Consider the following 12740-nt stretch of genomic DNA (forward strand, 5'->3'; position numbering starts at 1 on the left):
TGTACACAACCACATCAGAGACCCATATATTTCCCCCCAAAAATGATGTAGTTTATCTTCTGTCTTTTTCCTTCATTTGCATCTCATTTCACAATAAAAAAAACGAAAGAAACCGTCATACCATGAAAATGTAATAAAATAACAATACAAATAATATGTATATAGAATTATACAATTATCAACAAACAGACATGAATAATAATAACAATAAAACTAATCGTTAACATAATATGACAGTCATTAATCGCTGGTCTCATGCATACTCATACACCACCCATCCGTTAGGAAAGAGAGGGCGATTACTAAAAATAGAACCAGGAGTTCAACCAGTTCAGAATAAGCACCTAGCTACATGCAATGACATAAAAGAGAGCCTCATGTACACATTCGTCCTGGCATAAGGTCATTTACACCAGACCGTACTGCATTATATTGCTGCTCCCACCTAGTATACTGTACAGGGCACAATACAAAACTGGAGTTGAACAACATACGCTGTGATGCGCCCAGAGTCTGGGGCTATGGTATAGTACAGACAACACAGACTGTGAGCAACGTTTTCACTCCTCTCATCCCTCTCTCCCTTTTTTCATCTGGTTTTGCAATCAGTTCATTTCTCCTCAGGCTCCTATGGTTTGATGCTTCCTTCATTGTTCTTAGTGCCTCTGTTTTGTTGTTTTCTTCTTCCTTTGCAGATATTTCTCTCCTTTCTTCCTCCTTTGGGTTTGTCTTCCGTGGGCTTGTTCCCCCTCTCTGTTTCCTCCCTTACAGGGTCTTGTCGCTTTCCTTCTTTAAGTGGCTGAGGAAGAGAGAAGAGACTGTATGAGACAGGGTCAGGGATGATGCACACACACACACACACACACACTCTCTCTCTCTCTCTCTCTTCCCCCCACCTCTACCAGACACAGTCTCCCCACACCTCACCCAGCTCCTCTGGTCCCATTAGTAGGCTACCTGTAGTACTCATCCTGGGTGAGGGAGTGATGGTGGTGGTGGTGGATCCACTGCTGTTCCAGGGCCAGTCTCTGGATCTGCAGCTCTGCGCTCTGGGCCTGCTGCATGGCCTGGAGCTGGTGGGCCGCTGACATGGAACCTGTCAGAGAGGAGGGCTGGGGCAGCTCACGGAACGGAGCTCCTGGAAGGGGAAGGAAAAGGGAAGAGGAAAGGGAGAAGAGGAGAGACAGGTGAGAAGAGGAGACAGGTAAGAGGAGGTGTGGAGAAGGAGTGAGACAAGTGAGAGGAGTGGAGAAGGAGTGAGACAAGTGAGAGGAGTGGAGAAGGAGTGAGACAAGTGAGAGGAGTGGAGAAGGAGTGAGACAAGTGAGAGGAGTGGAGAAGGAGTGAGACAAGTGAGAGGAGTGGAGAAGGAGTGAGACAAGTGAGAGGAGTGGAGAAGGAGTGAGACAAGTGAGAGGAGTGGAGAAGGGGAGAGACAGGTAAGAGGAGGTGTGGAGAAGAGGAGACAGGTGAGAGGAGGAGTGGAGAAGGGAGAGACAGGAGAGAGGAGGAGTGGAGAAGAGGAGACAGGTGAGAGGAGGAGTGGAGAAGGGAGAGACAGGAGAGAGGAGGAGTGGAGAAGAGGAGAGACGGTGAGTGGAGGAGTGGAGAAGGAGTGAGAGGTGAGAGGAGGTATGGAGAAGAGGAGACAGGTGAGAGGAGGAGTGGAGAAGGGAGAGACAGGAGAGAGGAGGAGTGGAGAAGAGGAGAGACCGGTGAGTGGAGAAGGGAGAGACAAGTGAGAGAAGGGGAGAGACAGGTGAGAGGAGGAGTGGAGAATAGGAGAAAGGTGAGAGGAGGAGTGGAGAAGGGGAGAGACAGGTGAGAGGAGGAGTGGGGAAGGGGAGAGACAGGTAAGAGGAAGAGTGGCGAAGGGGAGAGACAGGTGAGAGGAGGAGTGGAGAAGAGAGAGACAGGTGAGAGGAGGAGTGGAGAAGAGAGACAGGTAAGAGGAGGAGTGAAGAAGGGTAGAGACAGGTAAGAGGAAGAGTGGAGAAGGGGAAAGACAGGGGAGGAGTGGAGAAGAAGATAGGCAGGTGAGAGGAGGAGTGGAGAGACAGGTAAAAGGAAGAGTGGAGAAGGGGAGAGAGAGGTGAGGGGAGGAGTGGAGGAGGAGATAGACAGGTGAGAGGAGGAGTGGTGAAGGAGATAGGCAGGTGAGAGGAGGAGTGGAGAAGGAGATAGACAGGTGAGAGGAGGAGTGGAGAAGGGAGAGACAGGTGAGGGGAGGAGTGGAGGAGAGACAGGTGAGAGGAAGAGTGGAGAAGGGGAGTGACAGGTGAGAGGAGGAGTGAAGAAGACAAGAGACAGGTGAGAGGAGGAGTGGAGAAGGAGATAGACAGGTGAGAGGAGGAGTCGTGAAGGAGAGAGAGGTGAGAGGAGGAGTGGAGAAGGAGATAGACAAGTGAGAGGAGGAGTGTAGAAGGGAGAGACATGTGAGGGGAGGAGTGGAGAAGGAGATAGACAGGTGAGAGGAGTGTAGAAGGGAGAGACAGGTGAGAGGAGGAGTGGAGAAGGGAGAGACAAGTGAGAGAAGGGGAGAGACAGGTGAGAGGAGGAGTGGAGAATAGGAGAAAGGTGAGAGGAGGAGTGGAGAAGGGGAGAGACAGGTGAGAGGAGGAGTGGGGAAGGGGAGAGACAGGTAAGAGGAAGAGTGGCGAAGGGGAGAGACAGGTGAGAGGAGGAGTGGAGAAGAGAGAGACAGGTGAGAGGAGGAGTCGTGAAGGAGAGAGAGGTGAGAGGAGGAGTGGAGAAGGAGATAGACAAGTGAGAGGAGGAGTGGAGAAGGAGATAGACAAGTGAGAGGAGGAGTGGAGAAGAGGAGAGAAAGGTGAGAGGAGGAGTGGAGAAGGAGATAGACAGGTGAGAGGAGTGTAGAAGGGAGAGACAGGTGAGAGGAGGAGTGGAGAAGGAGATAGACAGGTGAGAGGAGGAGTGGAGAAGGAGATAGACAAGTGAGAGGAGGAGTGGAGAAGAGGAGAGAAAGGTGAGAGGAGGAGTGGAGAAGGAGATTGACAGGTGAGAAGAGGAGTGGAGAAGGGAGAGACAGGTGAGAGGAGGAGTGGAGAAGGAGATAGACAGGTGAGAGGAGGAGTGGAGAAGGGAGAGACAGGTGAGAGGAGGAGTGGAGAAGGAGATAGACAGGTGAGAGGAGGAGTGGAGAAGGAGATAGACAGGTGAGAGGAGGAGTAGAGAAGAGAAGAGACAGGTGAGAGGAGGAGTAGAGAAGAGAGAGACAGGTGAGAGGAGGAGTAGAGAAGAGAGAGACAGGTGAGAGGAGGAGTGGAGAAGAGAGAGACAGGTGAGAGGAGGAGTAGAGATGAGAGAGACAGGTGAGAGGAGGAGTGGAGAAGAGGAGAGACAGGTGAGAGGAGGAGTGGAGAAGAGGAGAGACAGGTGAGAGGAGGAGTGGAGAAGTGGAGAGACAGGTGAGGTAGATAGTGACAGAAAGATAGGTACAGTAGGTATCATATTCATGATACAACACAGACAGACAGGCAGACAGAAAAATAAACAAACAGACTGAAAAAACAAGCCTTTCCTCACCGAAGAGCTGTTGTCGTAGCACCTCGCTTTCAGTGAGGGGGTGTGCCAGGATGGGGGTGCCCAGCGCTGCCCCTGGGTAAGGCAGGCGGGCCAGGGGAGACCCCGACGCCAACGGGTCCATCAGGGGGTGCACCCCGCCCGCCGCTAGGGGCCAATGATGTAACAGGAAACACAAGGAGATATTTAATAAGAGTCACAGCATCAACAACCATGTTAACATCAACATCTGTATCAGAAAGGAAGAGCTTTCTCAGGTCCAGCTCAAACGAGCACTAAATAGTAGTGTGTAGATCATAGTACAAGATCATAACTGTGAGCAGCAGTGGGTACCTGTGTCTTGCTGGTGCAGGTGCAGGTGGGAGTGGATGTGTGAGTGCTGGTGATGATGAGGCGTGACGTTCAACATCTGAAGACGCCCCGGAATCTCTCCTCCTCCTGTTCCTCCTCCTCCACTTCCACCACTTCCTCCACTTCCATTGCTTCCCCCTCTTTCTCTTTCTCTCTCTCGCTCCCTCTCCCTCTCTCGTCCCCTCTCTCCACCGGCTGGCAGCCCCGCTCTGTCTCGCTCTCTTTCTCTCTCCCTCTCTCCACTCCTCTCTCTCTCAGATGTGGTGGGGGAGCGAGTGAGAGGGGGGTAGGTCTCGGGAGGGGCGGTCACCGGGGCCGGGGAAGGTGGGGGGTGAGATGGGGGGAGGGAGCTGGGAAAGGAGTGTGGTGCTGGGTGATGGAGGGATGAAACAGGGTTAGAGGAGGGTGGAGGAGGAGCGGGCAGAGGTGCAGCTGCAGGGGCCGGGGGTGGAGGGGCTGGTGAAGGTGCAGGGTGAGAGGGGAGCGAGGGAGGAAGCAGGGAGAAGGGGGGAGGGTTGGAGAGGGACTGAGGGGCGGGAGGAGGGTTAGGGAGGCGACTCACTGGGGCTAACGCTGGGTTCTGGAGGGGCGGTGGAGGGGGTGGAGGAGCCTGGGGAGGGGGGGTGCCATAAATGGCCACCTCACCTCCACCCCCTCCCCCCAGCAGTAGGGAGTGAGCATGTGCATGAGCGTGTGCGTGGGCATGCGAGTGGGAGTGGGCGAGGGCGAGAGCCGTAGGATCTCCCAAGGAGCCCGGCTGGTACACCCTGTCCTCACTCTTAAACTCAAACCCCGGCTTCATGCGCTCACGGTGGGCTGCCACTGCATGGGGAAACCCCATCCCCCTAACCCTGCACCCCCATCCCCCATGTCCTCCTCCATGCCCCCTGGCCCTCCCTCCATACTGCCCCCATAGAGGAAACCCAAGATGGCTGCCGCTGTGGCTGCATCAGCAGGCATGTGATGTGGGTGGGCCAGAGCATGGTTCTGGAACTGGGGGAGGAAGAAGGAGGGGTGGACATGGGGGTGGCCATGAGGGTGGCCATGATGGTGGACATGTGGGTGTTGGTGTTGGCGACTAGCCCCGAGGGGGGACATGGCGTGGGGCCGGGCGTACTCGCTCAGGGTCCGCAGTGCAGGGGTGTCAGGGCCCAGGTACGGCCCTCCTAACCCGATCCCCAGAGCCCCCTGTGGGCCAACCACCGTTGAACCCCCCATTGACTGCATGAGGAGGGAGTGTGGGATGTGTTGAGAGAGGGAGGGGTGGAGGTGGGAGTGGTGGAGGTGAGCGTGGGGGTGAGGGTGGGAGTGGTGCTGCTGGGGGTGAGGTTGAGGGTGAGACCCAGGGTTTGAAGAAGAGTTAGGGTCGAGGAGGATGGAGGAAGAGGAGGGGAAGAAGAGAGAGGATCCCTGGCGTTGTATATTTGCATTGTTATTGTCCTTCTGTTGCTGCAGGGAAAGAGGGAGCATTTAAAGAGACAAAATGGAGAAGGAAATTGAGCATTGTGTCCCTCTCCCTCGCTCATCGCCTCCCCCTCCCTGCCTCAATATACTCACTTGTAGATGCCTCTCCAGGTCCCGCTCCCTCTCTCTCTCCCTCTCTCGTTCCCGCTCTTTCTCCCTCAGGTCTCTGGCCCTCTGCTCCACCTCTCTCCGGGCTCTCTCGATCACCTCATTCCTCTTCTTCCACAGTTTGGAGCCGTCCAGGGGGACAAAGAGAACGTCGCTGCGGGCGCAGGAGTTTCCACTGCCCCGATCTAGAACCCTGTGGAACCTAGAAACACATCAGCAAAATATAACCAATTTATGCATCGGATTTTGTTCCCATATGATTATACTATCTTCATTATCTGGCAATGTCTTCTGTGATGGGTGTTGTTGTCTTTTATATACTGTAGGCCTGTCTACAAAACCTCTTCTGTGACAGGTGTTGTTGTCTTTGATATACTGTAGGCCTGTCTACAAAACCTCTTCTGTGATGGGTGGTGTTGTCTTTGATATACTGTAGGCCTGTCTACAAAACCACTTCTGTGATGGGTGTTGTCTTTTATATACTGTAGGCCTGTCTACAAAACCTCTTCTGTGATGGGTGTTGTTGTCTTTTATATACTGTAGGCCTGTCTACAAAACCTCTTCTGTGACAGATGTTGTTGGCTTTGATATACTGTAGGCCTGTCTACAAAACCTCTTCTGTGATGGGTGTTGTTGTCTTTTATATACTGTAGGCCTGTCTACAAAACCTCTTCTGTGATGGGTGGTGTTGTCTTTGATATACTGTAGGCCTGTCTACAAAACCTCTTCTGTGATGGGTGGTGTTGTCTTTGATATACTGTAGGCCTGTCTACAAAACCTCTTCTGTGATGGGTGTTGTTGTCTTTTATATACTGTAGGCCTGTCTACAAAACCTCTTCTGTGATGGGTGGTGTTGTCTTTGATATACTGTAGGCCTGTCTACAAAACCTATTCTGTGATGGGTGGTGTTGTCTTTGATATACTGTAGGCCTGTCTACAAAACCTCTTCTGTGATGGGTGGTGTTGTCTTTGATATACTGTAGGCCTGTCTACAAAACCTCTTCTGTGATGGGTGTTGTTGTCTTTTATATACTGTAGGCCTGTCTACAAAACCTCTTCTGTGATGGGTGGTGTTGTCTTTGATATACTGTAGGCCTGTCTACAAAACCTCTTCTGTGATGGGTGGTGTTGTCTTTTATATACTGTAGGCCTGTCTACATAACCTCTTCTGTGATGGGTGGTGTTGTCTTTGATATACTGTAGGCCTGTCTACAAAACCTCTTCTGTGATGGGTGGTGTTGTCTTTTATATACTGTAGGCCTGTCTACAAAACCTCTTCTGTGATGGGTGTTGTTGTCTTTTATATACTGTAGGCCTGTCTACAAAACCTCTTCTGTGACAGGTGTTGTTGTCTTTGATATACTGTAGGCCTGTCTACAAAACCTCTTCTGTGATGGGTGGTGTTGTCTTTGATATACTGTAGGCCTGTCTACAAAACCTCTTCTGTGATGGGTGTTGTTGTCTTTGATATACTGTAGGCCTGTCTACAAAACCTCTTCTGTGATGGGTGGTGTTGTCTTTGATATACTGTAGGCCTGTCTACAAAACCTCTTCTGTGATGGGTGGTGTTGTCTTTGATATACTGTAGGCCTGTCTACAAAACCTCTTCTGTGACAGGTGTTGTTGTCTTTGATATACTGTAGGCCTGTCTACAAAACCTCTTCTGTGATGGGTGTTGTTGTCTTTTATATACTGTAGTCCTGTCTACAAAACCTCTTCTGTGATGGGTGTTGTTGTCTTTTATATACTGTAGGCCTGTCTACAAAACCTCTTCTGTGACAGGTGTTGTTGTCTTTGATATACTGTAGGCCTGTCTACAAAACCTCTTCTGTGATGGGTGTTGTTGTCTTTTATATACTGTAGGCCTGTCTACAAAACCTCTTCTGTGACAGGTGTTGTTGTCTTTGATATACTGTAGGCCTGTCTACAAAACCTCTTCTGTGATGGGTGGTGTTGTCTTTGATATACTGTAGGCCTGTCTACAAAACCTCTTCTGTGATGGGTGTTGTTGTCTTTTATATACTGTAGACCTGTCTACAAAACCTCTTCTGTGATGGGTGTTGTTGTCTTTGATATACTGTAGGTCTGTCTACAAAACCTCTTCTGTGATGGGTGTTGTTGTCTTTGATATACTGTAGGCCTGTCTACAAAACCTCTTCTGTGATGGGTGTTGTTGTCTTTGATATACTGTAGGCCTGTCTACAAAACCTCTTCTGTGATGGGTGGTGTTGTCTTTGATATACTGTAGGCCTGTCTACAAAACATATTCTGTGACAGATGTTGTTGTCTTTGATATACTGTAGGCCTGTCTACAAAACCTCTTCTGTGATGGGTGGTGTTGTCTTTGATATACTGTAGGCCTGTCTACAAAACATATTCTGTGACAGATGTTGTTGTCTTTGATATACTGTAGGCCTGTCTACAAAACCTCTTCTGTGATGGGTCGTGTTGTCTTTGATATACTGTAGGCCTGTCTACAAAACCTCTTCTGTGACAGATGTTGTTGTCTTTGATATACTGTAGTCCTGTCTACAAAACCTCTTCTGTGATGGGTGTTGTTGTCTTTGATATACTGTAGGCCTGTCTACAAAACCTCTTCTGTGACAGGTGGTGTTGTCTTTGATATACTGTAGGCCTGTCTACAAAACCTCTTCTGTGATGGGTGGTGTTGTCTTTGATATACTGTAGGCCTGTCTACAAAACCTCTTCTGTGATGGGTGGTGTTGTCTTTGATATACTGTAGGCCTGTCTACATAACCTCTTCTGTGATGGGTGGTGTTGTCTTTGATATACTGTAGGCCTGTCTACAAAACCTCTTCTGTGATGGGTGGTGTTGTCTTTTATATACTGTAGGCCTGTCTACAAAACCTCTTCTGTGACAGGTGTTGTTGTCTTTGATATACTGTAGGCCTGTCTACAAAACCTCTTCTGTGATGGGTGGTGTTGTCTCTTATATACTGTAGGCCTGTCTACAAAACCTCTTCTGTGACAGGTGTTGTTGTCTTTGATATACTGTAGGCCTGTCTACAAAACCTCTTCTGTGATGGGTGTTGTTGTCTTTTATATACTGTAGGCCTGTCTACAAAACCTCTTCTGTGACAGGTGTTGTTGTCTTTGATATACTGTAGGCCTGTCTACAAAACCTCTTCTGTGATGGGTGGTGTTGTCTTTGATATACTGTAGGCCTGTCTACATAACCTCTTCTGTGATGGGTGGTGTTGTCTTTGATATACTGTAGGCCTGTCTACAAAACCTCTTCTGTGATGGGTGGTGTTGTCTTTTATATACTGTAGGCCTGTCTACAAAACCTCTTCTGTGACAGGTGTTGTTGTCTTTGATATACTGTAGGCCTGTCTACAAAACCTCTTCTGTGATGGGTGGTGTTGTCTCTTATATACTGTAGGCCTGTCTACAAAACCTCTTCTGTGACAGGTGTTGTTGTCTTTGATATACTGTAGGCCTGTCTACAAAACCTCTTCTGTGATGGGTGTTGTTGTCTTTTATATACTGTAGGCCTGTCTACAAAACCTCTTCTGTGACAGGTGTTGTTGTCTTTGATATACTGTAGGCCTGTATACAAAACCTCTTCTGTGATGGGTGGTGTTGTCTTTGATATACTGTAGGCCTGTCTACAAAACCTCTTCTGTGATGGGTGTTGTTGTCTTTTATATACTGTAGGCCTGTCTACAAAACCTCTTCTGTGACAGGTGTTGTTGTCTTTGATATACTGTAGGCCTGTCTACAAAACCTCTTCTGTGATGGGTGTTGTTGTCTTTTATATACTGTAGGCCTGTCTACAAAACCTCTTCTGTGACAGGTGTTGTTGTCTTTGATATACTGTAGGCCTGTCTACAAAACCTCTTCTGTGATGGGTGGTGTTGTCTTTGATATACTGTAGGCCTGTCTACAAAACCTCTTCTGTGATGGGTGTTGTTGTCTTTGATATACTGTAGGCCTGTCTACAAAACCTCTTCTGTGATGGGTGTTGTTGTCTTTTATATACTGTAGGCCTGTCTACAAAACCTCTTCTGTGATGGGTGGTGTTGTCTTTTATATACTGTAGGCCTGTCTACAAAACCTCTTCTGTGACAGGTGTTGTTGTCTTTGATATACTGTAGGCCTGTCTACAAAACCTCTTCTGTGATGGGTGTTGTTGTCGTTTATATACTGTAGTCCTGTCTACAAAACCTCTTCTGTGATGGGTGTTGTTGTCTTTGATATACTGTAGGCCTGTCTACAAAACCTCTTCTGTGATGGGTGTTGTTGTCTTTGATATACTGTAGGCCTGTCTACAAAACCTCTTCTGTGACAGGTGTTGTTGTCTTTGATATACTGTAGGCCTGTCTACAAAACCTCTTCTGTGATGGGTGTTGTTGTCTTTTATATACTGTAGTCCTGTCTACAAAACTTCTTCTGTGATGGGTGTTGTTGTCTTTTATATACTGTAGGCCTGTCTACAAAACCTCTTCTGTGACAGGTGTTGTTGTCTTTGATATACTGTAGGCCTGTCTACAAAACCTCTTCTGTGATGGGTGTTGTTGTCTTTTATATACTGTAGGCCTGTCTACAAAACCTCTTCTGTGACAGGTGTTGTTGTCTTTGATATACTGTAGGCCTGTCTACAAAACCTCTTCTGTGATGGGTGGTGTTGTCTTTTATATACTGTAGGCCTGTCTACAAAACCTCTTCTGTGACAGGTGTTGTTGTCTTTGATATACTGTAGGCCTGTCTACAAAACCTCTTCTGTGATGGGTGGTGTTGTCTTTTATATACTGTAGGCCTGTCTACAAAACCTCTTCTGTGATGGGTGGTGTTGTCTTTGATATACTGTAGGCCTGTCTACAAAACCTCTTCTGTGATGGGTGTTGTCTTTTATATACTGTAGGCCTGTCTACAAAACCTCTTCTGTGATGGGTGTTGTTGTCTTTTATATACTGTAGGCCTGTCTACAAAACCTCTTCTGTGACAGATGTTGTTGGCTTTGATATACTGTAGGCCTGTCTACAAAACCTCTTCTGTGATGGGTGTTGTTGTCTTTTATATACTGTAGGCCTGTCTACAAAACCTCTTCTGTGATGGGTGGTGTTGTCTTTGATATACTGTAGGCCTGTCTACAAAACCTCTTCTGTGATGGGTGGTGTTGTCTTTGATATACTGTAGGCCTGTCTACAAAACCTCTTCTGTGATGGGTGTTGTTGTCTTTTATATACTGTAGGCCTGTCTACAAAACCTCTTCTGTGATGGGTGGTGTTGTCTTTGATATACTGTAGGCCTGTCTACAAAACCTCTTCTGTGATGGGTGGTGTTGTCTTTTATATACTGTAGGCCTGTCTACAAAACCTCTTCTGTGATGGGTGTTGTTGTCTTTTATATACTGTAGGCCTGTCTACAAAACCTCTTCTGTGACAGGTGTTGTTGTCTTTGATATACTGTAGGCCTGTCTACAAAACCTCTTCTGTGATGGGTGGTGTTGTCTTTGATATACTGTAGGCCTGTCTACAAAACCTCTTCTGTGATGGGTGGTGTTGTCTTTGATATACTGTAGGCCTGTCTACAAAACCTCTTCTGTGATGGGTGGTGTTGTCTTTGATATACTGTAGGCCTGTCTACAAAACCTCTTCTGTGATGGGTGGTGTTGTCTTTGATATACTGTAGGCCTGTCTACAAAACCTCTTCTGTGATGGGTGTTGTTGTCTTTTATATACTGTAGGCCTGTCTACAAAACCTCTTCTGTGATGGGTGGTGTTGTCTTTGATATACTGTAGGCCTGTCTACAAAACCTCTTCTGTGATGGGTGGTGTTGTCTTTTATATACTGTAGGCCTGTCTACAAAACCTATTCTGTGATGGGTGGTGTTGTCTTTGATATACTGTAGGCCTGTCTACAAAACCTCTTCTGTGATGGGTGGTGTTGTCTTTGATATACTGTAGGCCTGTCTACAAAACCTCTTCTGTGATGGGTGTTGTTGTCTTTTATATACTGTAGGCCTGTCTACAAAACCTCTTCTGTGATGGGTGGTGTTGTCTTTGATATACTGTAGGCCTGTCTACAAAACCTCTTCTGTGATGGGTGGTGTTGTCTTTTATATACTGTAGGCCTGTCTACATAACCTCTTCTGTGATGGGTGGTGTTGTCTTTGATATACTGTAGGCCTGTCTACAAAACCTCTTCTGTGATGGGTGGTGTTGTCTTTTATATACTGTAGGCCTGTCTACAAAACCTCTTCTGTGATGGGTGTTGTTGTCTTTTATATACTGTAGGCCTGTCTACAAAACCTCTTCTGTGACAGGTGTTGTTGTCTTTGATATACTGTAGGCCTGTCTACAAAACCTCTTCTGTGATGGGTGGTGTTGTCTTTGATATACTGTAGGCCTGTCTACAAAACCTCTTCTGTGATGGGTGTTGTTGTCTTTGATATACTGTAGGCCTGTCTACAAAACCTCTTCTGTGATGGGTGGTGTTGTCTTTGATATACTGTAGGCCTGTCTACAAAACCTCTTCTGTGATGGGTGGTGTTGTCTTTGATATACTGTAGGCCTGTCTACAAAACCTCTTCTGTGACAGGTGTTGTTGTCTTTGATATACTGTAGGCCTGTCTACAAAACCTCTTCTGTGATGGGTGTTGTTGTCTTTTATATACTGTAGTCCTGTCTACAAAACCTCTTCTGTGATGGGTGTTGTTGTCTTTTATATACTGTAGGCCTGTCTACAAAACCTCTTCTGTGACAGGTGTTGTTGTCTTTGATATACTGTAGGCCTGTCTACAAAACCTCTTCTGTGATGGGTGTTGTTGTCTTTTATATACTGTAGGCCTGTCTACAAAACCTCTTCTGTGACAGGTGTTGTTGTCTTTGATATACTGTAGGCCTGTCTACAAAACCTCTTCTGTGATGGGTGGTGTTGTCTTTGATATACTGTAGGCCTGTCTACAAAACCTCTTCTGTGATGGGTGTTGTTGTCTTTTATATACTGTAGGCCTGTCTACAAAACCTCTTCTGTGATGGGTGTTGTTGTCTTTGATATACTGTAGGCCTGTCTACAAAACCTCTTCTGTGACAGGTGTTGTTGTCTTTGATATACTGTAGGCCTGTCTACAAAACCTCTTCTGTGATGGGTGTTGTTGTCTTTGATATACTGTAGGCCTGTCTACAAAACCTCTTCTGTGATGGGTGGTGTTGTCTTTGATATACTGTAGGCCTGTCTACAAAACATATTCTGTGACAGATGTTGTTGTCTTTGATATACTGTAGGCCTGTCTACAAAACCTCTTCTGT

The 12740-nt window shown here is 47.4% G+C and overlaps 1 protein-coding gene across 1 annotated transcript in view; it reads right to left on the minus strand.

Annotated features, from left to right (window-relative positions):
• Positions 1-118: 118 nt before the first annotated feature.
• The window catches only part of LOC118367886 (atrophin-1-like), a 28136-nt gene continuing 15514 nt past the window's right edge, over positions 119-12740 (minus strand). Inside the window, exons 6-11 of the mRNA XM_052492666.1 lie at positions 5452-5668; positions 4779-5343; positions 3877-4737; positions 3547-3690; positions 958-1138; positions 119-799 (exon numbers count right to left, since the gene is read on the minus strand). Coding sequence (XP_052348626.1) covers positions 766-799; positions 958-1138; positions 3547-3690; positions 3877-4737; positions 4779-5343; positions 5452-5668 — 2002 coding nt within the window. The 3' untranslated portion in view covers positions 119-765. The remainder of the gene's footprint in view (positions 800-957; positions 1139-3546; positions 3691-3876; positions 4738-4778; positions 5344-5451; positions 5669-12740) is intronic.

Source organism: Oncorhynchus keta, chromosome 34 (genome assembly GCF_023373465.1).
Source record: "Oncorhynchus keta strain PuntledgeMale-10-30-2019 chromosome 34, Oket_V2, whole genome shotgun sequence".
Classification (NCBI taxonomy): Eukaryota; Metazoa; Chordata; class Actinopteri; order Salmoniformes; family Salmonidae; genus Oncorhynchus; species Oncorhynchus keta.